This window comes from Chionomys nivalis, chromosome 14, assembly GCF_950005125.1.
Source record: "Chionomys nivalis chromosome 14, mChiNiv1.1, whole genome shotgun sequence".
Lineage (NCBI taxonomy): Eukaryota > Metazoa > Chordata > Mammalia > Rodentia > Cricetidae > Chionomys > Chionomys nivalis.
The window spans coordinates 20764810-20790995 of NC_080099.1; the positions used below are offsets into that span (position 1 = coordinate 20764810).

At 43.7% G+C, this 26186-nt stretch overlaps 1 protein-coding gene across 4 annotated transcripts in view; it reads right to left on the reverse strand.

Moving 5' to 3' along the window:
• The window catches only part of Nedd4l (NEDD4 like E3 ubiquitin protein ligase), a 320367-nt gene that overhangs the window by 137262 nt on the left and 156919 nt on the right, over positions 1–26186 (reverse strand). For all 4 annotated transcript variants that reach the window (XM_057789216.1, XM_057789218.1, XM_057789215.1 and 1 more), the window contains one exon: positions 4295–4376. In XM_057789216.1, the coding sequence (XP_057645199.1) occupies positions 4295–4376 (82 nt within the window). The remainder of the gene's footprint in view (positions 1–4294; positions 4377–26186) is intronic.

Below are 26186 nucleotides of genomic sequence, written 5' to 3' on the forward strand. Positions count from 1 at the left end.
CCTCTACCTGCTACAAGTGTGTGTTCACAGAGGAAAGGCTGAAAGTTCTCATTACTTACATCATTGTTGATATCTGAAGAATATTTTCACAGAGAACAATATTGAGGAGATTTTAACAAACAAACACACACACACACTATAACGAAAACTATTTTTTTCTTTTCCCTAAAGCAATCATTTAAAAGATATCCTTTGATTCCCTTCATTCACACATCATTCACCTTAAATACACATCCTGCAAGAACACAGCAACGATATTCTGGTGTTGAGCTTGAACTAAACAGTCTTCTAATTTAACATGAAGCACTTTTCTATGAAGGAACACATATACACATCACACACAACCAATACACATCACTTATACAACACAGATTTGTACAGGCATAAAAGTCAGAAACACAACCTGTAAAAACAACCTATAAAATTTTGAAAATGAAAAGTTGTTCGCCGACATATTTACCTTTTAACAGGGGAAAGAGAAATACTCAGCTTACTAAACCACACATGCAGAACAGCACTGTGGCAATGATCAATTGACATCGATTAAAAAAATAACAACCCCCAACTCCAGAGAACCCCACCCTAAATGACCACATTTTGGGGGTATGAATAGAACTGAGATAGAATTGGGGGTGGCAAATGCTCCCCTTCAGAACTGGAAGACAGCTACATGGAAAGAAACAGATGGTGTTGCCAGGCAGGCCAGGGACAAAAGGAAACCACAAAGCAAAAGGAGCAGGGACACAGGTAGAGGAAGCATGAGCTCTCCCACAAGTATGGCACAGTCCAGCACCACACAGCACAACACAGCAATACTAACCAGGAACCGGGCTGCGAGAATGGAGACACTCCCTCCAGCTGGCGAAGGGAGGGAGAAGCAGGGCTGCCACTCCAAATGAAAGGCATTGTAATACCATAGTCACTGGCCTGGGTCCTTGGCTCTAGCCCAGCAGGGGACCAGGCCCCCTGACTACAGTTCTGACTAGAGACCTCAGCTTCAATGGGAACAGAACAAGTGCCAGTACCTAACACTGGGAACAATGGCCTCCCTCCTCAAAGGCGGCCTCCCACTAATCTCTACACTGGCTTGTTTGCAAACAGGTTTCACTGCTGGTTTTTAATGCCAGGTGAAGGACACTGTTTCCTACACAAAATGATCTGATTGTGCCATAGATCTGAAGTGTCTCCATAGCAGCAGGAAAGATACAATCTTTTTAAAACAATCATGAAATCAGAAAACATTTCATAGAAACGATATGTGTGTGTGTGTGTGTGTGTAGGGGAGGATAATAATAACTCAAACAACTCCAAAACACAAATATAGTATTCTTGGTAGAACACATGAAACCTTAACAAAGTCCCATACCCATCCTCGCCCAAGATATACAAATGAAGTATCCCTATATTTTTTTATATATAAACAAAAGCGTAGAGGTGAGTGAATTTAGACATTATTATTATTGTTATTATTATTTTTATTATGCAGATATCTCAGTCAGTAAGCAGTGGGCAGAGCAGTTCACTGCACCTGTCATGCCAACACCCAGTGTGGCAGAGGTAGCAGGTAGGGGATCCTGGGACTTGCTGGCCTGTTTTTCTACTCAAGTCAGAGAATTCTGGTTTAGTGACAGACCCTGCCTCAAAATACAGGGGATGAATGGTTAAGCAAGACACTTGATATTTGCCTCTGGCCTCCCCAATACATGATGGAGGAGTTAATTTCATTGGTTAAATAAAGAAACTGCCTTAGCCCTTTAATAGGACAGAAAATTAGGTAGGCGAAGTAGACAGAACAAAATGCTGGGAGAGAGAAGCCGAGTCAGACAGTCGCCATGATTCTCCCACTCCAGACAGACACAGGTTAAGATCTTTCATGGTAAGCCAGCTCGTGGTGCTACACAAAATATTAAAAATGGGTTAGATCAATATGTAAGAGCTAGCCAATAAGAGGATAAAACTAATGGGCCAGACAGTGTTCAAAAGAATACAGTTTCCACGTAATTATTTCGGGTATAAAGCTAACCATGCGGGCGGCCAGGTGCCAGGAACGTAGCCCGCTGCTTCTATCACTACAGGGTGGTGCCCAATGTGGGGCTCGAACCCACGACCCTGATTGTGTACATTGTGTTTTCTTTAAATTTTTTGACTGTAAAGGAGCTAAATACAGAGAGACATTTCATTATATGGGCTGCCAAGTAAACCAGAATGGATATCATGAGGGTATGACTTCAAAATTTGGGTCTAAGGATATGATGCTTTGTAAAGGGTCTTCTTTTGTTTTCATAGAGGACGAGACCCTGTGGATTGTATCTATCCCAATATGGTATGATAGACCACACCCTCCTGAAAGGTTGCTGTAAACACCCTCAAAAAATTGCTTCAGTCAACTGCCCACTAAGATAAACCTGGCACACAGGTTATACCATGAAAGACCTGAATAACAGCACCCCTATTCAGCAGAAAGCAGTTTGGAGAGAAAAAACTTCGCCCATATTCCCAAATATTGTTTATAAATGTTCTTCTACATTTAAAGGGGGATATGATATAGATATAAATAATTTACATTGGTATAATTTTAAGGTCAATTTTGTTATAAGTATATGTATTTCTGATCTTTATTAAGGTATTGTGATTGTGTAGTTCATTTAAAAATGTAATGTATAATAAGAAAATATAGGTCGTTAATGGATAATCATCTATAATAGTCAAATTTGTAGTCATGTTAGTTAGATTTTTCTGGATATATAGAGATATATTTCCGTTAGACAGACATTCTTCATATCTTTCAAAGACTGCAAAATATGGCATTTAATGTTTTAATAACTTAGGACTTTTCATGACAATGAGACACTCTGCTCCTGGCAGCACCAATCTACTTCAAGAGGAAGATGGGCATCAAAGAGGCTCCTTATGGAGTTGGTTAGCCATTTGGGCACAAAACTGCTTTTGCCTGGACTGATACATAAACTAAAAACAAAAAACCTGCAAAAAGAAGACTGCTAAACTTGCCTAAAGGTGAGATGATTTTTCGGGGTTCCTGACTCATAAAAGAGTCTGCGAGACATTCTGCAGGACACAGCAAAAAGTGACTAAACTATCTTTAAAATTTCCTGCTTCATGGAAAAGTCTGCTGGATACTATGGGCCTGAAGGCCAAAGATGGATGCCCCAACGGTACAGAGGAACTTTGGGTAACTGTCCAGGCAGCGAGATGTCTCTGTCATTTCTAGAGTTTGGAAGTTACTTATTTCTTGTTTGCTTAGGTAATATTATATCCTCTGGAGTCTTTGATGGAGTTAAAAAATAAATAAATAGTTATAGTTTTTCTTAGTTATGATAAAGGATAAAATAGATATAAAGATTGTAACTGTAATTCTTGTTTGATAACTGTAATTCTTGTTTTGTTATATGTAATCTTACTATGTTAAAGTAAAAGCCTTTCTTTTTTTAAACAGAAAAAGGGGAAATGATGGAGGAGTTAATTTCATTGGTTAAATAAAGAAACTGCCTTAGCCCTTTAATAGGACAGAAAATTAGGTAGGCAGAGTAGACAGAACAAAATGCTGGGAGAAAGAAGCCGAGTCAGACAGTCGCCATGATTCTCCCACTCCAGACAGACACAGGTTAAGATCTTTCCTGGTAAACCAGCTCGTGGTGCTACACAAAATATTAAAAATGGGTTAGACCAATATATAAGAGCTAGCCAATAAGAGGATAAAACTAATGGGCCAGACAGTGTTCAAAAAAATAGTTTCCATGTAATTATTTCAGGTATAAAGCTAACCACGCGGGCAGCCAAGTACCAGGAACGTAGCCCGCTGCTCCTATCACTACAAATACATGCTTATTTTTCCTTCCACATGAAAATGCACAACACACACACACAACAGGAAACACACACACGTATAATTTTACTATTAACACATCCTGTGTATTTTCACGTGACTGAGCATTCTGCTTCCTCAAGAACCAGTTATTTCACAAACCATTCCTCTCTTGCCTGCCAAGTCCACCATCCATTTCATTAAATAAACTTTATGAAAACTATTAAATTAACCAGAATAATTTGTTTTGTTATATATGTTGTAAGGAAAAAAAACTTTATAGAGATAACTCAGGTAAAACATGAAAAAGTTTTGGACCATGGGCGATTTTGAGACATAATACTAGAGTCACTTAAAATAAAAATATTGCTATCTTATTTTTAAAACATAAATTTCTACAGAGCCAAAATATAAAATGTAATTGGGTTAAATTATGACTTATATGAATTTCATAAAAGTTGGCCAACCTACCTTTTTAATTGTCTTTGTTTGAACCAAAGCAAGTTCTCTATTCTCATCTGCTACATACAATGACAGCTTCACATATGGGTCACTGCAAGGAAATAGCTCAGGTTTAATGGTACTATACTTTTTTCATTGAAAACAAACAACCAACAAAATCAGCAAAACGGAATGAAAATGTAAACACCAGGTAATGCCCCAGCTAATACTTAAGTCCATACACTAAGCAGCATATTTTGATAAATGTTCCTGTCAAACAGCCCAAATTAAATAACACAGAAACACACACACACAAAAAAAATCAGTGTTCTAACTTTAAAGATGATTTTTCCAATAATCAACTCAAAATAATTAAAGCTGTCATCACTTTCAGACTTTTGACAGATTTTTGGACCGATTATTAGGATTAATGTAATAACAATATTATTATTATTTTCAGAGAGATTATTAGTTTATTTGCTTCCACAAATAAACACATATAAAGAAAACGTAAGTTTACAACCAATTCATATTCTATTTCTGTCATGTGGGTAAATTATTTTTCTTCTAGTGGAGATAAAACTATGATTATTCACCCAAACCATGACAGATACAATAAACCAACACTTTAGACTAAACATTGGAGCCTAGGAAATTCAATGGTTATCCAAAGACAGATACTGGAAAAAAAATCTAAATTAAATTTTCCGTTTTCTGACTACAAATCCTTGCACATATTTCACAATCTTTACCTTGAGAAGCCACATCCTCCAGCAAGGGAAGTATTGAAAAGTGTAAACTAATGTAGACCACATGCTAAGAGTGCCAATCCACTCAGATTCTCTAGTGTTTCTAACCCAAATGCCCCAAATTACCCAGCTTTTCATTCTTGAAAAATTGGGGTGGGGACAGTCAGATGGCTCAGCTGGTAAAGAACCTACCTTGTAAGTCTAAGGACCCAAATTCAATCCCTGGTACCCACATAAAAGAGGAAGGAGAGAGATGACTCTACAAGGTTATCTTTTTATCTCCACACAAATCGCTCCACATCACACACACACACACACACACACACGCGGAAAAATAACCTGTATACAGGGATTTCTTATCTGTTACTCTCCAGAATCCAGAAAACACAAAAGTTTTCTTACATATTCACCTTCCTGGTTTTACTTATCTAATCACCTATACCTGCTAATTTATTTCTATCACTCTACTGTGCCAGTTTCAAGCCAAACTGAGAGATATGTTATTCAGTTGGCCAGAGTGATGTACTAACCAAACCCTAGAACTTATAAGAAGTTTGAGGCCTGAGGATGGAAAAAGACACCATCTTAGAGATGATACCCCCTGCAACACACACAACAGAAAGAGTTATCCTTAAGTGGCTATCCCAACAGCAATTAAGCCTTATTTTACAAATTCCAAAGTATTCTCAAAGATTACAGAAAATACTTCAAAATGCTGAGAGTACATTAATTCCTATATGGTATCTTCAACAACAAGTGCATATCATGAACCCTTCATAAAAGGCTTCCAGGAAGACTATAGTCAAGAGACAGTACACAAAACACAGGCCGGGGGATGCTTCAGTGGGTGAAGCACTTGCTGTGCAAGCACGGGGGCCTGAGTTAAGATCCCTAGCACCCAGTAAAAGTTGAGTGTGGAGGCACATCCGGGTGGCAGAGATAGGCCTTTCTCAGATCACTGGCCAGCCAGCATAACCAAATCATCATCCTCATCCTCCTGATAATAACAGTATGTATTATTAATACTATTAATAGTATTATATCATAATACTAATAATAAAAAGCAAGAAGCAATTGAGGAAGACAATGTGGTCCTCTGGTCTCTATATGGCACCTGAAGGGGGTAATTGCATCCACAAACCCGTGCATTCACTCACACATACACCTTCCACTCCCAACACACACAAAACCAAAGGTCTGTAAAATATTAGTATACAAGCCGGGCGGTGGTGGCGCACGCCTTTAATCCCAGAACTTGGGAGGCAGAGGCAGGCGGATCTCTGTGAGTTCGAGACCAGCCTGGTCTACAAGAGCTAGCTAGTTCCAGGACAGGCTCCAAAACCACAGAGAAACCCTGTCTTGAAAAACAAAAACAAAAACAAACAAACAAAAAAAATATTAGTATACAGAAAAGGTTATTTGCCAATCTTACCTTTGTTCATAAATAGAAAGCTTGCCTTGAAGAAGGAACATTTAAATAGATAAATCCACTTTTCAAGACACAGCATCAGAAAGACAGCCGCCAAGAGCCAGCACCCACCCCTTGCACAGGGTCCCAAGAACACCTTCCCTTGGAGGTCTCTGATCTGCAGCGTGGGTCGAATTTGCCTTTTTGGTCAGTACTGTTCCTTAGTCTTAGTCTATCAGACTCTCTGAGAGAGATTGCTGGACCCCATGGCTGAAGCCAAACTCAGCCTGAAGAGAGAACCCACAAGTTACATTTCTAGAAAATCCCCAGCTGCAGAGTTACCGGGTGCAGGAACCACACTTGGAAAACCAGTGTTCTAAGTGGTATCTGAAAAGAGCATTTTCCAGCAGCAGACTTTATTTCCTTTCTTGTCTAGCCACCGGGCTACTGCTTTGAAAGCTCCTGATGCCTGCACTCAGTCTTGAGAACAGGCTTCTGGTGTAGTGGACGAGGAAGTGCAAACTCTCACAGGTAACCACACACACTCCACAGAATACCATAAACTCGGCTGTGTTTTCAGATTTTACATCCCTCTGCCATTACAGCTGGCTACTATGTAACTAACCACAACAAGGATGCAGCTAAGCCTCACCTTAATAGAACATCTGTCCTTCCCCTGGTGATTTATTCACCTCAGGTTATCTTCCCTGACTGGTGGGTGGGGTCTCTGATCTTGGGACAGTGTCTTCCAGCTAAAATGAGGAAGGTATGCCTATGCACGTACTGACTGAAGTGCTCGAGGTACGACAGAGACAGACCCTATGAAATATTGACCGAGGAACTTCCGGGTGCACGATTCAGCCTTAAGGGAGCCAAAGGCCAAGGGGCTGGAGCAGGCTAAAGGTCAGTGTGGTACAAGTCCAAGGCTGGGGAAAACAATAACTAGTCTAGCTGACTCTGGGGCAGCCCTTCCCATTCTGCTGGGGCTTAACCACGCTCAACGTCGGGCTACTCACGAATGAGGTAGGGTGGCGATTCCTAACTCACAGAGCAATAGACTGAACATCACTACTAGGGGCAACAGTACATATGCCCCTGATGCAACAGCTGCTCTCTTAGGAGAAGTTTGGGGTTTTCTGGATGCTTCTTTCTAGTTCCCACGTGTGCTGATTGTTGACCGGGTCGATGCTGATTTGCCACATAGTCTGCACTGGGTGTGCCAACCGCAGCTTGATAGGTATTCCACGCTTCCTTGTTATTCATTCCCACAGGCACCTGGGTAAGATGCTCACAGCAGCCATCGTATTCAAATCAGCCCAGTCCTGGTTCCTAGTTTACTGCTCTGGTGTCTAAGCACAGCTCAGGGCTAGCATTAATAGAAATCTGTAAGAAGCTCAGGCCACAAATTGTAGGCTCCTGGAAAAGGAGTGATAGTCTGCACATCTTTGAAACAGTGGGCTGATCTAGTTAAACATTCCCTCCCCAGGAGAAGCTTTCTATTTCACTGACAAAAAGCCAACCATAGCCTCCCTCCTTTCAGCCCCTTTTAAGGAGCCAACGAACTGGTGCTAGAATTCAATCCACCTCCTATTTACTGTGTGCGTATTCCATGCCACGTGAGGAGATAAGTCCCAGACTCCGAAGGCCTGTCCCTGCTCCACCTGCTTGAATATCATTCGTGTTCAAAAGAAGGTAAAATCACTTTACAGAGTCTCACAAGGGGCTACAGGAAATCAATGCTAGTTGACAGGGTGCTGAAACAGAAAGTAGAACCACCAGGAACCGCCAGATGCCACTGAAAAGTAGCCCTGTTCACTCATGAGAGGGCATATCAGAGACCTTGCTCGCAGTCCATTCTGATTTTTTTCAAATTTCCCAGAGAAAGGGTTTTTCAACAGCCATCTTCCCCAAGCTCAACATGAAGCCGAGCGCTGGGAATTCCGGGCCTCTACACTAAGAGAGACCAGCTCTTGAGCCTATGTGTTGATGGTGTCGAGGAGAGGGCCTCTGGATCTGTACAGACCTCTACTGGATTTGAATAATTAAGAGATGCGAATCTTTCTTGGGGTCTCATTTTCCAACACCCCCAACCCCGCCATCACCAGAGGCAAAGATCCTGTTCATGAGATCACTCTTCATGGAGAGTTGGACGTTGGCCTGTCTGGTTTACCCTGTTACTCAATTCTCCAGGACACTCTGGACAAGGACCTTGAGTCATGGCACGTCGCTGGTGGGGTATTAACCTGACCAGCTCCACTCACTCGCGGAGAGCCGCATTCTTTCCTACCTGTATTTACTCGTTTTTATTAGAATAAATAATCCTGACTGAGAACCACATATTTTCCAGGGGGCAGGGCAGGCAGGGGCTGACTTTAATGGGCCACATGTTTAAGGTAAATTACATCCAGAGTGGAAGACAGGTTTCCAAGTAACTGAAGAGGTCTCTCCTTCCAAGGCTGAACATCAGAAACTTGAAAATGGTACATCTGAAGGAAGTTATCATTCCTCTTTGGGAAAGGAAGGTTCTGGATGCCGCAGTGGACACTTGAAGGAAAAGTATGACTTTGTTCCCTACTAACACAGCACAGAGGCCTAATGACTACAGCACACGGCATGCCATGTTTACTTTGACTGCCTGGCACACTGTGACTTACCCATCCCAGATGGCGTCACCGAAAAGCCCCTTTCTTGTTCTTTCTCACGCCTACCCTCGGGGTTACACACGTATTTAGAGCCTCAATAAAGAAATCACACATATAAAAACACTTCAGAGTAAGGGGAAACACCTAGAAAGTGTGACAATAAATAAATCACACAAATGCATGTAACAACTCAGGCTTTTATAACAGATTATATAAGCCTGAAGAAAGTTAACACGTTGTTAGATGGAAACATTTCAATGCTCTGCCACCAGAAGGACAAGTTATTGCAAGCTCCCTGGAGAAGAGCATGGCAGGAGTAGCCAGAGCATCCGAAGAGCTGATGGATGCCCTTTGATTCCTATTTACCCCTGGTGACTGAACCCATGGGCACTGAGCTGTCAGATGCCCCACATGCTCATCAAAGCTTCACAGAGAATAAGAAAATATTAGAAGCCCACTCTACCCAATTAGGGAAACAAATAAATTATGCTATAATCAGGGAACCAGATTATAAGTAATTAAAATCATATTTTCAAAGATATTTTAAAATAAAAGAAAATATGACATATAACATTAAGGATTAAACATGATCTAAAAATGTGCCTTAAATTTATAAAATATATAAGTAATTGAGAAAAAATACTAACAAAAATGTCAAGAATCATTTGCTTTAGATACTAGGCATGTGAATTTTCTTTCTTTCTTTCTTTCTTTCTTTCTTTCTTTCTTTCTTTCTTTCTTTCTGTTTTTGTTGTTTTCTGTTTCTCCAAATTTCCTGTTGTGAACAAGTATCACTTTTACAAGTGAAAAAAATGTTGTGAAAATGCCAATGACAGCTGCACATATGGTTCAGCTCAGATATACGCCAGTGACCAGAGACCTCAATGTCCAAGCAGCCCCTCACATTTCTTTTAAATCTAGCAAACGACCTTAAATACACGACCATGAGGGACTTTTAAAGAATGCTGTACACATGCCAGCCCTCGGATCTGAACAGAGGTGAAGTATATATTGAAATTTGTCACTTGTCGCTAATACTGGCAGTACGTGACTGTTATATGTGATTTTAACAAGAATGAGAAGACTGGATTAGATTACAGTCAAATTCATTCCCACGTTGTTCCGAAGCAGATGTAAAGGGACGCGAAAACTTTATGTCTTGGGCATAAACTGTGACGCTACCCTCAATACATTCTTTGAAACAAAACTTTGGGCACGATTGTGTTGTTTGGAGCAAGTAGTGATTTAGTGCATTGAAGACCCTTCTTAGTCACCATCTGGGAATCCCAGGCTGAGACTGTCTCCCTCCCTATAAGCAATCTTGCCACCTGCAATCAGTCACTTGGGGTCCCACACCTGGGTCATGGGAACTCCTGAGCACTAGAAGCCCCCCGCACATGTGGCTGTCTATCAAAGGCACAGACACTCCTCATTCCACCTGTCGGGACACGAGGTGGCTTGAGAGAATCTCAGTGGCAGGAGAGCTCGTTAGGGGACAACTCGTTCAAGACCAGTATCTGCTTTATCTTCTGCACAGTCAACACTGTCCAGGAAAGCAGCTGAAAGAGAAAACTGCCCCTGGCTGTTGCTGGAATATGCACCTCTCTGTCAAAGGGAATGGGAGTGCTGTGGCCACTTCTACCAGCACTCTCCTACTAGTAGAATTTCTTTTTGCTGTTGTTGCTAAGAATGTTTTTAGGACATGAATGGAGTTAAAGAGAGACAACTAATCATGAGGCCACAGAGACAAAAGCTTAGATGCTTTTGGAAATTATTCCAAAGAGACTCTGATTGTCCAGTATGTACAAACAGCTGTGGTGGACACCAAGGTGGAGGAAGGGAGACAGGGTAAGCAGAAGCAGATGCTGTCCCCTTCCTAGAAGCCAGAGTGAACGAGATACTCACATACACGCACACACATACATACTGACTTCACAGGAAAAAGTTATAAACACAAACACACGCACACGTGAGTATGCAGAGGCACACACCATCACTAATCCTCCCACTTTCAAAAAGCATGATTCTAGCATGCCTAATCCATGGATGAAGAGAAGAAGGGGGGGGGGGGCAAGATTCTGAACTTTGTTCTACTTTCCAAACCCACATTTTGCCCACTACACATCTGAGGGTGCAATTCTATCTTCTACAGAACCCCAAAAAGCCAAAGATTAAAACACAGCCTCTTGGAGATGACTGGGTTACAATTATCTGTAACTCCAGTTCCAGAGGATTTGAGGCCGTCCTCTGACTTCTGCGGGCATTGCACACACGTGGGGCACAGACATGGAGGCAACACATATATGCATGTAAAATAAAAATAAATCTTTGAAACAAAGAAAACAAAAAAGATTTTAAAAAGCTGGAGACAATTATAGGCAGTGCAAATACACAACACACTTATATTAAATACAATGTGCTACATATACACACATTCACAAATACTCTATAGCCATTAGAATTATACCGATAACAAGGTTGACAGTCACTTGTTCTTTGCTTTAAGATTGAAACGCTCTCTATTACCACCACGGCAGAAGGAGACAAGCTACTGCAGGAACACATCCAACTATAAAGAGTGTCATCTTGCTGCACTGTTTTCTAAGTGTCATGCATGCATCACTATTCAGGAATACAAACATGTGGTCAATTTGCATGTGGTCTCTTCATCTAGATGGCAGCAGCTAGAAAATTTAAAGTTAAAAACACTATGTGTGTGGGGCTAGGGGGATGAGGGGACTAGAGAGATGGCTCAATGGTTAATGGTGCTTGCTGCTCTTCCAGAGGACTGAGTTTGGTTCTCAGTACTCAAGTCTGACTGCTTATAACTGGCTGTAACTTCAGTTCCAGGAAATCTGAAGCCCTCCACTAACTTATGAAGAAACCATCCCCCAACCTGTGTGTGTACACGCTCACACACACATACAGACACAGATACACAAACAAATGCACCATGAGTATATCAATGGAAAAAGCTATTCACATCATTAAGGCCAAAAAGTAAAGTCTAAGTGGGCATGGTGGCACACAGCTTCAATGCCAGCACTAGAAAGGCAAAGGAAAGGCCAGTCTGATCTACATAGCAAGTTCCAGAACGGGTAGAACTACTCAGAGTGATGCTGTCTCAAAAAACAAACAACAACCCCAAACAAACAAAAACAACAGAACAAACAGAAGTCTGAAAGAGCCTTGAAGTAGAATAGGCCCACTTCTTAGTGTCTGTTAAAGATGTCAGGGCAGCGGGTTCCATCACGGGACAGCATCTGTCTGTCTCATGCTCCTGGGTAATTACCATGTCAACACATAGCACTGCCTCTATTATCTCTTTAGGGGACTCCAAAAATAGACTCTGTAAAGAGAGTAAAAGTACTGCTTCCACACAAAATTAAGAGTGGGAGCAATTAACACCTGTTAACCTGTCAGAGAAATTGTAAAACTTCCAAACTGATGAGACAAGACTTTGAAAGGATAAATTTATAAAAAAAAAATATATAACCCTGGAGCCGGGCATGGGTGCACACGCCTTTAATCCCAGCACTGGTGAGGCAGAGGCAGGTGGAGCTCTGTGAGTTAAAGGTTAGACTGGCCTACAAAGCTAGTTCCAGTACAGCCAGGTCTGTTAAACAGAGAAACCCTGTCTTGAAAACTATATATGTATATATCACTGGAGTGTCTGGGCATCCTCACTAACAACATGAGAACATTCTGAGAGGTCGTCTTAGAGACTTTAGACAAACCTACTGCCTAATGTAAGTGAGATGCAGAAATAATCCATTCAGAGATATAAAAAAAGAAATAGGTTTCCAAGAATAGAAATGGTTCTGCGAAGATAAAAGTCCCTTGCGGTGCTTGTTCCTCAAGCACTGCAGAGGAACTGGATCTTAATGTTCCCTCTGCAGTACATGCTGCAGAAGCTGTCCTGCCATGAGAAGGTGACATCACACATGAGCTCCTATCAGAAAGGACAGCCATGTTCTTTCCCGGCAGTCCCCAGGAAGCCAGAGAAGCTTAAGATAGGGTCCTAGCATTTCTATTATCTCTAACTGCTAAATTACTACCTCTAAGAAGTTCTTTGAAAACCAGTACAATCTTTCGATTTGAGCAATATTTTTTTACTCGAAAATAGGAAGTTTGCTGGCGTTGACCAACCAGGAAACAGAAGGCAACCTGTAAGGCCCATGTGCAAAACTGTCACACGAGAAATCTTGTGTCACAGAGAATATGAATTCTAAAGAAAATGAAAACATCGATGAGATTAGATTTTTCCACAGAAGGAATCTCTTGTTCCCCTCACATTGTCTTCTATCACAAGTCTTTCTCAAAACCATCTACTCCCAAGTTCATGATGAGGGCTTCCCAATCCTTTCCCTCCTGAGCTAGCTCACAGCAGTTCTGGATGTCCATGGATCCTCTACTACACACACAGGCACACACACACACACACACACGTGCATACACACACACATGCACACACACATTTAGAAGACACAAAGTGGCAATACAGATTCTACATGAACTAGCAGCAGTTGAAGTGGTTGAGGAAATCTGGCTGGTGAGGAATTCCTGAGGCAAGGGGCCTCACACGGGATAGCCACAAGAATCACCTGGAGCACTGGTTCTCAACCTTCCCAATGCTGTGACCCTTTAATACAGTTCTTCATGTTTTGGTGACCCCCAACCATAAAATTATATTGTTGCTACTTCTTAACTGTAATTTTGCTACTGTTACTAATCATAATGTAAATGTCTGTGTTTTTAGATAGTTTTAGGCGACCTCCATGGAAGGGTTGTTCAATCCCTAAAGGGGCCGTGCCCCTTGGTTGAGAACCACTGACTTAGAGGGTTTATTAACCTACAGACAAAGGACCTCAATCCTCAATCTTCCAATTCACATCATCTCACAGTACGTGTTTCTGATAGCTTACTCCTAAGAGCAGACCATTCTGGGACTCATCACAACGCAGCTTTGAGGTCTCATTCCACCCTGTATGGAGGGTGGGAGATAAAGCAGGAGATAGAACAGCCTCATCTCTCCTGGAGACTGAGGTCTCTGCCTCTGGGTGGCCTTCCCCTTGTCATCTGATGTTACATACATTTACTAGGGTCACCAAAAGGGCAACTACAAGGACTAACTGTAATTATAATTTACCAGCCACCACCACGTTGTGTTTATCTCAGCGGAGTGGAAGTAGGAGCGAAGTGTGTCTAGTAAAGGCAAGTCAGGACCTGCCTAGTTAAAACAAAACAAAACAAAAACAAATGATCGGTCTAAAGCCAGAACAGTCAGGAGCACCTTGCAACAGTTAAGAGTTCTTCAAGAACTCTGTCCTAAAGGAAACAGGAGGAAGAAAACTCTGAGCTAGGATCACCTCAGTCTTTTGTTGTTATGGGAGGTCAGTGGGTTATGGAGTTATCAGACCTGCTCATCCACTTCCTGCCTGGTTAGACAAAACAGATCACATCAAGCAGAACTTCATATAATCAACTCTCGGTGATACATGCTCGCTAGTTTATCATACATTATTTTTGTAAAGTAACCCTGTCTGTCCCCGATTAATAAAATAGCATGAGACACACAGAGAAAGACAGAACTGTGCTAATCAAGTGTGGAAAAAGATTTGCACAGAAGCTCCCGAGCTCATCTCAACTCCCAGTTGAGAGGGAGAGTATGCTGAACAGGCAGAAGACACTGGACTCATTGCCAAAGCAGGGTCCATACCCAATCGTGTCAAATCCCTAAAGAGGGCACGTTCTAAAGGGCAGAACTGCGTGGGCGAATTTAGACTCTATTACCCAACCAGGGAGGAAAACTCCTCTAATTGAGGTGGGGAAGAGTCATCCTGTTCTGAAGAACAGCTTGCTTTTACTTGCAACCGATGTGACCCTGTCCTTATGAAAAGAAGAGACTGATACCCATAGAGGGAATGCACAGAAAGACATCCTGTTAACAGGGAGGTTGCATCTATGACTGTCACCTGCAGCCAAAAAGCAAGGAATCATGGCAGGGTCCTGCTCATACCTCCAGACAGGCGGCTTCCAGTACAGTCAGGCAGTAAACCCAGCGCTTGTGCCTTGCCATAGTAGTCTCAGTAGAATAGTATCCATTAAAGCCGACCTTTGCAGGAAGCTGAGGGGTACAAACAGGTTGCAAATGCCTTTTGCTCATTCTGGATCTGTGATACTCAGGGCTGTCAGTGAACACTCCCTGTGGGGGCTGGGATAGGGCCCACAGTCAAATGTTAATCACCTGTGCAGCTACATACATGAAAATGTAAGCTGAGTGTGACACACGGAGGCTGGAAATACTTCCACGTCTGTTCACAGGCTTTTCCTCTCAAAAGTCTGAAACTGCGGATAAGGGATTGAGGACCTGTATGAAGTTGTGGCTTCTAATGCCACTCTGGCAACCACACTCGACCTACTAGCAACCCAAAACCACAAGACCACCCCTGAAATCCTAACATTTCAAAGGGTCAAAAGCAGCCCCTCACCTTCCAGAAAGACCATTTGTTAGATCTATTTTTAGTAGTTTTTATCTTCAAGTCTGTTAACAGGCCGGCAAACCACCACACACTAAGCCCTCCATTATTTTGAGTGCTGTGGTGAACTCAGAACCGGAGAGAGCACAAAGTGATTGCATTATAATCAACAGAAAAGGGACTAGGTCATAATAAACTCCCCACCTTCTAAAGAGATGGGTATCCAGGGGACATATTTTCCTATACAGGTGGTTAACATATGCTAAGTGCCGACATTTAAATCTGGGCCCACAGACTATCAAGAAAGAGGCTCGCAGAAGACACGAGACTCAGCACTCATTGGCACTATAAGTCTGGGCTAACCCCATACCAAAGGCCCACAGCATCCCTTGACACATCTACAAAGCTGGGTATCCACTGGGAACCGTTCACAGTACCCAAGTCATCTAAAGGATAGTTGGGTCTTAGTTGTGGCCTTGTTGAATCTCATAGACATCTGAGAGGCATTCAGATTTTTAAAAAATCTTCCCCTAAATTATTGTATTAGGTGGGAGAGGATGTTCGAAGAGTTCTCCAGAGCCCAGTGTAGACTCTACAGAGTGAGTCATAGGGAACTGTGTTCTCACTCATATTGTCTCTCATAAACATGTATGCTGGAGCACTGTAAGTTCTCTACAAGACAGGTGATCATGTTTTACAGACATCTACTTCTCCCTGCGCATGGAACCCTCAAGAAGAAAGAGTTCCATCATAGGATAATGGCACAGGAAAACTCAAGAGTTTACAGGGAACAAAACGTACTTCTCTCCCATAATAGCCGACATCAAACCTCTATTATATTTAACAACCAGAATGTGGGCTCCTCCTTTTACTTTCGCTCTAGCTTAGTCCGCTTGCCAACAGCCACGTCTGTCTTGTTCTCCAGTGGTGTCAGTGTAGCACTCTCCACGCTTCCCGCCCACTCGGCCCAGACCACCACTGCCATTGGTTTAGATGTATGCTAGGAACTTTTCTCCTGCCTCTCCAGTCACCCTTTGTGCTCCAGGCAGCCAGCGGCTCTTCCAAACAAACCCCATAAGAGTAGGCATCTCCATTCTCTGCATTCATACAGTCAAACGTGATGAGGCCCCTCCTTCCCAAGGCTCACTGCCTTCCTGCACCATGTGCTCCTTTTCAAGGATATAAATCTTAATTCCCACTGTTTATATCCTAGGCGTGTGAATATTTCACGGGACCCTGCAGCAAAGGGTTCCCTCACATATAATTTGTAGAGGGCTGACTTCTTGCCAAACATTCTGAGAAGGTAACTTCTCCCCAGAGCTTTACATTTAGAAAAGTCACAACTTGCTTAAGTTGCTAAAATGTGGGGTTTTCAGCGTGTTTATCTCATATCTGTTATGCAAACTAAGTAGCAATCTCACTGCTTTCAACTTGCTTCATATTCTACTCTTTTTTAATATGTGGGACCTCAGGGCTGTCAAGAGTATCATAGAGTATAAGTCCAAATACACCATGTAAGAACGCACACATGCAATGGGGGAAAGTTTCACAGTGAACTTCATGTTACAGATATGACCAGATACTGAAAAAGAAAGCCCCAGGAAACATTACTATTTAAGACCTCACTCAGGGAAAAAACAAATGACAGTTCATTCCAGAAACCTGAATGAGATGATTGGTTGTCACTTTAAAAGTAGATGGGGGCTCACATGAAGAGCGCTGGCCCCTAGCTTACGTTCTTGGTGCACTTTTCATGTGGCTTTCCATCCCTTTTCAAAGTCAAGATGCATGAACATCAGTCCACTAACAAACTCTCAATAAAGGCGAACAACTGGGAGGGTAATGAACCTCCAATTTCCCCTGAGTGGACATGGAGAGAGATATCACTAAACGTGGTCAACACTTCCATCAGGCCTGTGTCACATGCGGGAGCAGCAAGCAGAGATATGTCCTCTCTCCCTATGGTGTCATTGGGAGTCAAACAGTATGCTGGAATGCTGCAGGCAACGTGATCCGGCTTTCCATCAAGTAGGACAGCACCCGGCAGCTACGCTGAATCATCCTCAATGATCCAAAGGCACGGACTGGGTCTCCTTTGAGTGAGCACATGCCTGATCCTCCACAAGCCACATAATGTAAGAAGTGAACTTTGTAAATGGACGATTACACACTGTAGCAAAATACCAATTAACCCATACTTAGGTTTACATACCCATATATCCTATAGTCTATCATTCCGAAGAGATTTGGAAAGTTAAATAGCCATAAAAAGGCTATATGATCAGTAAAGATGTCCCATAGTAGAGGCCAGTACTTAAGTGTGCACAGCAATCACTTAGGGATCTGCTCAAACTGCAGACTCTGGTCCCAGTGTGGACTGGCCTGCAGCCGGCTATTCTACTGGTATGAGGAGTCTCCAAAGACAATCTGAACACAGCTGTCTTAGGAGAGTGCAGGCAGGCATGCTAGAGTGCTTAGGCTCTTATCAGGAACTAAGACTATAAAACAGGGTGTGGAGGTGCTTGCCTGCAATCCCTGCACACCGGAGGAAGAAGAAGCAGGAGAGTCAAAAGTTCAAAGTCACCTAGCCTAGGCTAGACACCAAACTTTCCCCAATAAAGGAGAGGGGAAGAATGACTTAAGAACCCTAAAGCTCTATGTCAATGTCCCCCCAACTTCATCTTCCATCTCTTTTCACTCTGAGGTTCTCCCTGGCTGGGCTCACTTGACCCCCAAAGTATACCTCCTCCTTCAAGTGAGAGTTCTAATGCTCCAGCTAAGACCGAGGGCATAAAGAAGGGCCCTCCTAGTCACCTCACTGATTAAACATCTCAAGGACAAAAGTCTTGTCCTGACTAGTTTCTGTCAACCTGGTACAAATCAGAGTCATTTGGGAAGAGGGAACCTCAATCAAGAAAATGCTTGCCCCCACCAGACTGCCCCCCGGCAAGCCTGTAGACAATGATTGCTATGGGAGGGCCCAGACAACTGTGGGCAGTGGTACCCCTGGGCAGGTAGTCCTGGGTGCTATAAGAAAGGTTGAGCTAGTCATAGGGAGCAAGTCAGTAAGCATCCTCCATGACCTCTGCGTTAGCTTCTGCATGGCATTCCAGCACTAACTGCCCTTCAGGATGAACTACAAGGAGTAAGGAGACAAATCCTTTTGTTTTCCATCAGAAGACAAGTCTCAAACCCCAACCTTCCCTACAACTTGTTAATGAGGCTGATTATTGATGCATGTCTCTTAAGCTAAACATGTGGAGCTCATTCCCTTCACTGCCTGGTAACCTACAACATAAAATCCAAACCGGCGGCATGTACAGTCTGCCCAGCTTTAGAACCGCCTGCTGTGCCGTCTGCCCAGCGCTGGCACTGCCTGCCTTTCAACATCAGCTTCCATGTGTTTCACTATGAATTCAGCCATGGAGCTTTCCTGAGAGTTCTCGGCACATGATACTTCATTCTCGGCCAGACATGCCTACCCTACCTGGCCTGCATATGCCCTTGAAGACAAACTCCATTGTTTCCGAGAAGGTGCCCTAGCCCCGTGCCCACCTCTGTTGGCAGGCGCAGATCAGTGTAGCAACCGTTTACTCTTCCTCTGTTGTTCTGGGAGCTCTCTGCCAATGTGGCCTTGTCTTGGTCATTTGTGTGCATCATGTTGCAGTCATACAGTGAGTCCATAACAATGGACTGCTTTAGAGGGTGCAGCGCTGGTCCTAAGGCACACTTGGCATTGTGGGAAATAGGGATAAGGGTGTGTGTGGAGGGAGGGAGGGAGGGAGGGAGGAAGGGAGGAAGGGAGGGAGAGATAACCTCCTGTTCGTATCATGGGCCCTATAGATTGGTATTCTGGATGTAATGTTTCTAAACCGGGAGTAAACCGGAGAGCCAGCCACACAAACACCTTATATTTTGTGTGAGATTTCTTGGTTGTTTCTCTGATGTCATGTCTGAAACAAAGAAGTTCAATAGTCATGGACCAGAGGCTGAAAGTGAAAGATAATTCACCCTTAGAGACTAATCAATAAGGGAACAAGGGTAAATAAAACCACAGCAGAACGTGTAACTGCGGCATGCTGAGCAATGTAAGCCAGATTGGTAATTAGGTAGGAAACCCACAGTGAGAAAATCACTGGCTGTGCCAGGGAATGGCTACAAGAAGCTCCACCGAGTTACGGTGGCAGACAGACCTCTTCCTGGAACAGAGGTTAGGGTCCAACTGCAATGCCTAGAAAAGCACGTGGGAAAGGCTAAGCACTGAGAGCCCCCCAGGCAATTCCATTACACTCCTGCCTGAAGGTAGAGCGAGGTGACCCACAGACAGCTCACCTTTAGTCTAGTGTTGACAACTCAGAAGAAACCACAGGCCCTAGCAAGCTCATCTCCGGATCATCAAGTCCTGTGGATACTCACAGGAAGGCCACACACAGCCTCCCCTCCTGGCCTGTCAGGGAGACTAGCTTTCCCCTCCCAGCCCTTCAGTTATTACTCACTGGGTACCTACAACTTGTCAATTGTCTAGAACCCCAGGGGAGGAAGACACAGGAAACTCCCTACACCTCAGTGGAGTTTGCATCCTAGCAGGAAGGAGCAATTAGAGTCAGCAAACAATGCAGAATAAACCATGTACACAGGGTTACAAGACATGAACAGAAGCTGCTTTCCCAGGGAAAGAGCAGAGAAGAGAGGACTCCCATGCAGAGGGGGATGCTGGCCACAGGGGAACCTTGCTGGGACTGCCCAGTGTGTATGGACAGTACTAATAGTCATCTAGCTGATGAAGACAGGCCTTTCCTCCCTCCCCTTTCAGTGGCGGCTGGCTTGATTTCCTTGACTCGGTATGATACAGCAAGGGGAACGAACACGGGTATGCCCTATGGAGAAAGAGATGCCCAGGTTTTCTTTCAGCTCTGTCACTCAAAACAGCCAGAAGTCACCATCTCCATTTCACTACTAGTGACGAGATATCTACGGGCTAGGGAGGCAGGTTCTATTGCCATTCTAGCCCTGTGGTGCTGTTGTAAGCTTTGGGGAGCTGCTGGCCTGTTGACGCTGTTTAGATTTAGACGGTGGTCACTGTATGCTGCTCATGCCTCAGACTCTGAAAGAACTCAGGAAAACGTCCTTTATGTCCAACGGTGCTGAATGTAGTTCGAGAGAGAACAGAACTGTATCTCTACAGGTGGGCCCACGCTCGCTTCTCTCCCTAGCATTTATTCTGCAGGTGCAAAGCAACAACTCACCAGGCAGAGACTCAGAAGCTGTTGTAAGGGATCCTAATCCCAAGAGGAAAAAAACGGGGCTCTGAGGTCACTTCATCTAATACAACTCTGCTAATGACCAAACGGAGAGACCAAGAATCCCCCGTGCCAGGTCCCGGTGAAACTTGGGACAAATGGCTAACTGTGGTGCCTATTTAACAAACTAACGTACACGCTGGCCTCCAGGCTCACGTGGTACTTACGGCTCCTCTCTGCTCTTCCCACCTCTACCCTCTACTCTAAACCTCTCTAGCTCAGGGGCTTCAATTTCCTCCCCTCAGCTTCTCTTTCCTATATAAACCTGCCATTTCAGCCATGTTCTCTTGGTCCTATGCTCTTTCTCTCCTGGTCCCTTCTTTTGCCCCCTTTCTCATCTCATCCCTCGTCTACTCCTCTGATGGACCTGTTCAGTCTGGATCTTTCCACGTGCTTTTGGTTGAACTCTCCCTTACATTGACAATAAAACCCTTCTTCTCAAACAAATCTAGGAGCAGCAATGCCCTCATTTTCATTCACTCTGACCACCAATGCACCATACATAACTTTGATCCTTTATTTCTGTTGCCTGCTGCTCCTGGTGAAGGGGGAGAATGATTGACTTCACCCTGAGGCTTTCCCACAGATGCGGTGAGAGGTTCTAGCTTCCCATATCAAACAGAAGAGTCCTGAGGAGCCCTGCTGACAGGGAATTTGATGGGAAAGTGTTCCCTGTAAGTATTTTCCCATTCTGCTCTAAGACCAATGGCCATTGACCTCCACAGGCCCAATATTATACAGCTTCCCTGGGAAGGATGCTTTAGGGAATTTGTTAAAGCAGGCTTCTTAACACAAACTTGGTGCCAGCCACAACTTTCATTCTAATCCTAACCAGCCAGACTGGACAACAGGAGGACCAGAAGAAACCGCAAACACTCAGGCAATTGCCATTTCCTTCCCTGACTGCTTTTCTTTATGGTTCCTAACCCTATCATAAGTGGATGATCTGTGGACTCGATTATTATGGTTTATCAGGTCCAGCAGGGTGAAGGTTCCCTGCAGGCAGACAGGCAAGTCCCTGGCCCAGGCCCTCCCTAATGAGTTCTTGGCCTCTCCAGCACCTGTACTGGGAGGGGCCCCCAAAGGACTCAGGACATACTGGTCAGATAAAGGAGTGCATCTCACCATCCAGCTAGGAGGCCACTGAGACTCTAACCAGTTCATTCTCGATTAGGATCTCAGGGAATGCTTTTTACTTTATTCTCTGATCACATTCCTTCTCTCCCCCAAAATAAACAAGCTAAGCTAAATATAGATGTGTATAAACACAGCAAAATAGCAACTTAATTATCACTCAGGGAGGACCCAATATTAGGCAACCACAAGAGGCTATGGAGAGGCAGGAGAGAATACTCAAGGAGCAGTCGTGGGCTGCACCCCGCCTCACCCTCTCTTCTCTGCTCAATCTCAGTGTGAGGCTTTTTTCCCCCCATAACTGGGAACTGCTATATGGAGCTTTGGCATCAAATCTCCTAGGCTCGTGTCAAACTCAGAATCAAGTTTTCATGGTGCTGTTCCTAAACAAGAACGTTTGCATCATCTCTGGGGACTCTCATTTCCAAACGGGAGGTGACAGGGCTTAGACCTGGTCCTCTTCTCCACTTCTGTCCTTTTCTCGGTGTCTCAAACACTCGTGCCCACCAGCTTTTGTCATCTTTTTAGCAGCTGAGTTTCTTTCTTTTGTAGAAGCAGAGCTCTCAAGGAACAGAACGACTCCGGTTACGCTGCAAGATTTCCCACCAACAAAGAATCAAGAAGCAGCCTAGTTAATTGAAACCAGAGAGCACATTGGGCCACCTATTTTATCACCCTGATTAGGGTTATAAATCAAATCTTTGAGAAACATCTTCACTTTGTCCAATACTACAGAACTGCAAATACATTCGCTATAAAACAAACCAAGGAAAAATCAGAATAGAACTAAGAAAATGTCAATCTGACAAAAGCTGACAAGCATAAGAAATACATTCCTCAGAAGCTAAAGAGGCAGCTGGCACTCATTCTGAAGTGCTAAAAGAACGAGAAGAGAAATTACTTTTAAGCAACGAGCAAGACAAGTGCTTAAATCATGTACTCAATGAGTTAGTTACTTAAATACAATACTAGACAGAACAAAACTATTGCAGACAAATCATTCACTCATTTAGCTCAGATCTCATTCTACTGAAAACCTCAACAACAACAAAAAAGGGAGACCATGGAATAGAGGAACATTCCAGACATGGTCACACCTGATTCCTTACAAAGCCAGACTTCCCTGAGTCAGAAGCTTACCTCCCGCTAACTGAGCTCTCAAACTCACACTGGTAAAGACCCCAAAGATCACATCCATGGGATTCTGAAAGGCCATTGCCCAGGAATTCATCATCACGTGCCTTCCAATTCTGTGACAAGGGTTTCTAGTCACCGACCGGGGTCAGAAGAGGTTGTTTATAACTGCATGTGATTCTCTGCCTGCAGCGGGCCACATGAGTAAGAGCGGTGAGTAAGACAGTTTACATCACTGAAAGCAGGCTGTGCTAGGTTGTTCTGCGGAAGCCACCGACTACACTTGAATCTGCCAAGTCCGCATTTTCACTTGGTCTGAAATTCCACTATTCACTGCCTGAGGGGTGATGCCGCGTCATGGGTTTTTCCAGAAATGTCCACATGTTCTTATATTTTCTAGAAGAAAAATCAATCCTTTGTTTTCAGGGGGCATGTCAATCAGCAGGTGGACTCTTAAGCCTTCTAATAACCATAGTGAACAAAGCGGCTGGCCTGTGTCTCAGCCGTGAGGAAGCAGTTTGTATTACCTGATTACATCCCCTGGTTAGCTGGGTGGATTCATTTCTGGTGAGCACTGCAGAGAGGAGGACCACTGGTGGGAATCTCCATTTGTACCTAGACAGCGGTTCTCAACCTCTGGGTTATGATCCCTTCGGGGTTCTAATATCAGATACACTGCAATATCAGATACCTGTATTATGATGAATAACCAATAAAACTACAGTTATGAAGTAGCAACAAAATAATTTTATATGGCTGGGGGGGTCACACTAACGTGAGGAACTGAATTAAAGGGTTGCAGTATTAGGATGGTTGAGAACCACTGGCCTAAATGATGGAACGGCTCCTGGGACCTGCCTACCCACTGCCTGCCCATCTGTACCCCCTCAGAATCAGACCAGGCCAGGTACAAGTAAAGCTCAAATATTTACTAAGGCGGGAACACTCCAAGTAACCCTCTGCAGAATTCTGAGCTACCAGGGACAGAATCCAAAGAGATTTGGAAAACAGCTGAGAACACGTGCCGCTGCTGTGGCTCTGAGGTGAATGACCTCAGAAACCTGGGATCCTAGCCGGCCCACCTCTAGGTAAGCCCTCTGTATAGTTACAAAGATTACAGCATCGGTGAGGAGCCAACTCCATCTCTACCTGGCTCAGAAAAGGCTCTGTAAGTAGCTATCTTTGGAAGAGCTCTCGCAGGTGTAGACTCATAAAAATTTAAACAGAACACCTGGAATGAAATGTAGCCCATCAACAGATCCTCCATCCCTGAACAACACCGCATCACCAAGAAAGGTACCTTCTGTGAGGCAGGAATGGCGGCATCTCAGGCCAGCACAGAGTTCCTCTGGGCTGCAGTATTTACAGTCCTCATGGAACCCCTGCCACATTCAGCTGCAATACTTGATTCCACGAAGTCTTTTTGAGTAGAAAAGCCAATTTTCATGAAAACAAGGGTGGTGAACAAGCTTAAGAAAGCCAAGGTACCACCAGCTCCTGCTTCCTTTTCTCTTGCCTTTCTTCCTCGGTTCCTGATATCGCTGGCACAGTATTCAGTTTCTCATGGGAGAAGAAGCTAACCCTGTCTTTTAAATTCCCTCTTCTTCCTTTGATATACTTCGGCTAGTTGCTCCCCTCTGCCAGAATCAAATCTAATTCAAATGCACGTCGATGATGTACTTTTCAATGGGAAATAAAGAGATAACAATCAACTCAGATCTGACTATAGCTTTTGATACATCACATTTTTGAGCCATTTTCGTTCCTTTTAGAGCCTAGCTATCTTCACAACACTATCAGAATACCCATGGAAAGTAACCAGGATCATTAATAGAAGGCGTGGCACACACTCATTGATTCCGGGCTTAGGGATACACTACTAAACTAACAGTTTGTGAATCATCAGATGAGACGGTCAAGAAACAAATATCACATGTTAATCACACCGAGTATCTGCATGCATGAGTAACATACATGAGAAACGACAGCAAAACACAAAAGAATTATTTCCGTGGAATGTGTTCTGGGCTTTCATTCTGATCCTCTCAAAAAACGAAATTTATAAATTCAGTTAGTATAAGTTACGTAAGCCAAGTCCTGACAGGAAGTAAGGACCGCCATCTAACGATTTGAATATAAACCACGAGCCTTCTCTAAGGGCATGACCCACAATGGTATTTCAGCCAAGGACAGCCGGGACCTCCCTCTTCGCCAGTGAAAGATCACAAAAACAGGTACTCAACACACCACAGGAACGTTTTTGAATGTTCTGCCCAAAGCACTTATTTCTATCAGAGGACAATAGTCATAGAATTTAAGTGGTGGCCATTTTCATTAGATTTAAAAGATAACAAAAATAACCTTCCCGTGTTCCTTGGGAGATGAACACTATACATTTTTTTAAGCCATCAAGACAGAGAAGAAAGCGAAAATAGATCGGAGTTCAGGCCACAGCCCCTTTCAAGCTTGTCTACCAAGCCTTTACACATAAGGAAGAAACAGGCCAGCTATCGCTAACCCTCAAAAGCATTTACAATGGAAACTCTTGGTATGTGCTAGAGTAATGCCGCTGATCTGAAAACATATTACGACAAAATCAAACTCTGTGCCAATGGATGCCAAACTCCCACATAGCGAACTTACAGTGGTGTCTTTGTTCTTACCTGTCACTGTCCTCAAGAATCAAGACAAACAAGGAATGTGTGCTGCTGGAAAGTGCTGGGCTGGACTGGTGTGGATGGAAGTCTACCCGGGCAACCCTGGGGCTCCTTGTCGGGTCTTCTGCCTTCCTGGCTTTCAAAGCAGTGTCTACACACAACCTCTGCTGACACTCCGGGAACACCAGCAAGTTTTAACACATCTGAGAAAGCCTGCCAGCAGCTCGCTGCTTAGACTGATGATTCACCTCAATGACAGCTAGACCAGAATGCTTCTTGGTGGGAACAAGAGTGAAGTCAAGCTCCGCCCCATCCCCAGCTAAGGATAGAGTAACTCCACCCAGCTCTGCAAGTAACTGGAATCCTCTCACCCAATGCCCTACAGTCAAGTTACCTGCAGTTGTTCTTAAAGTGTTTTT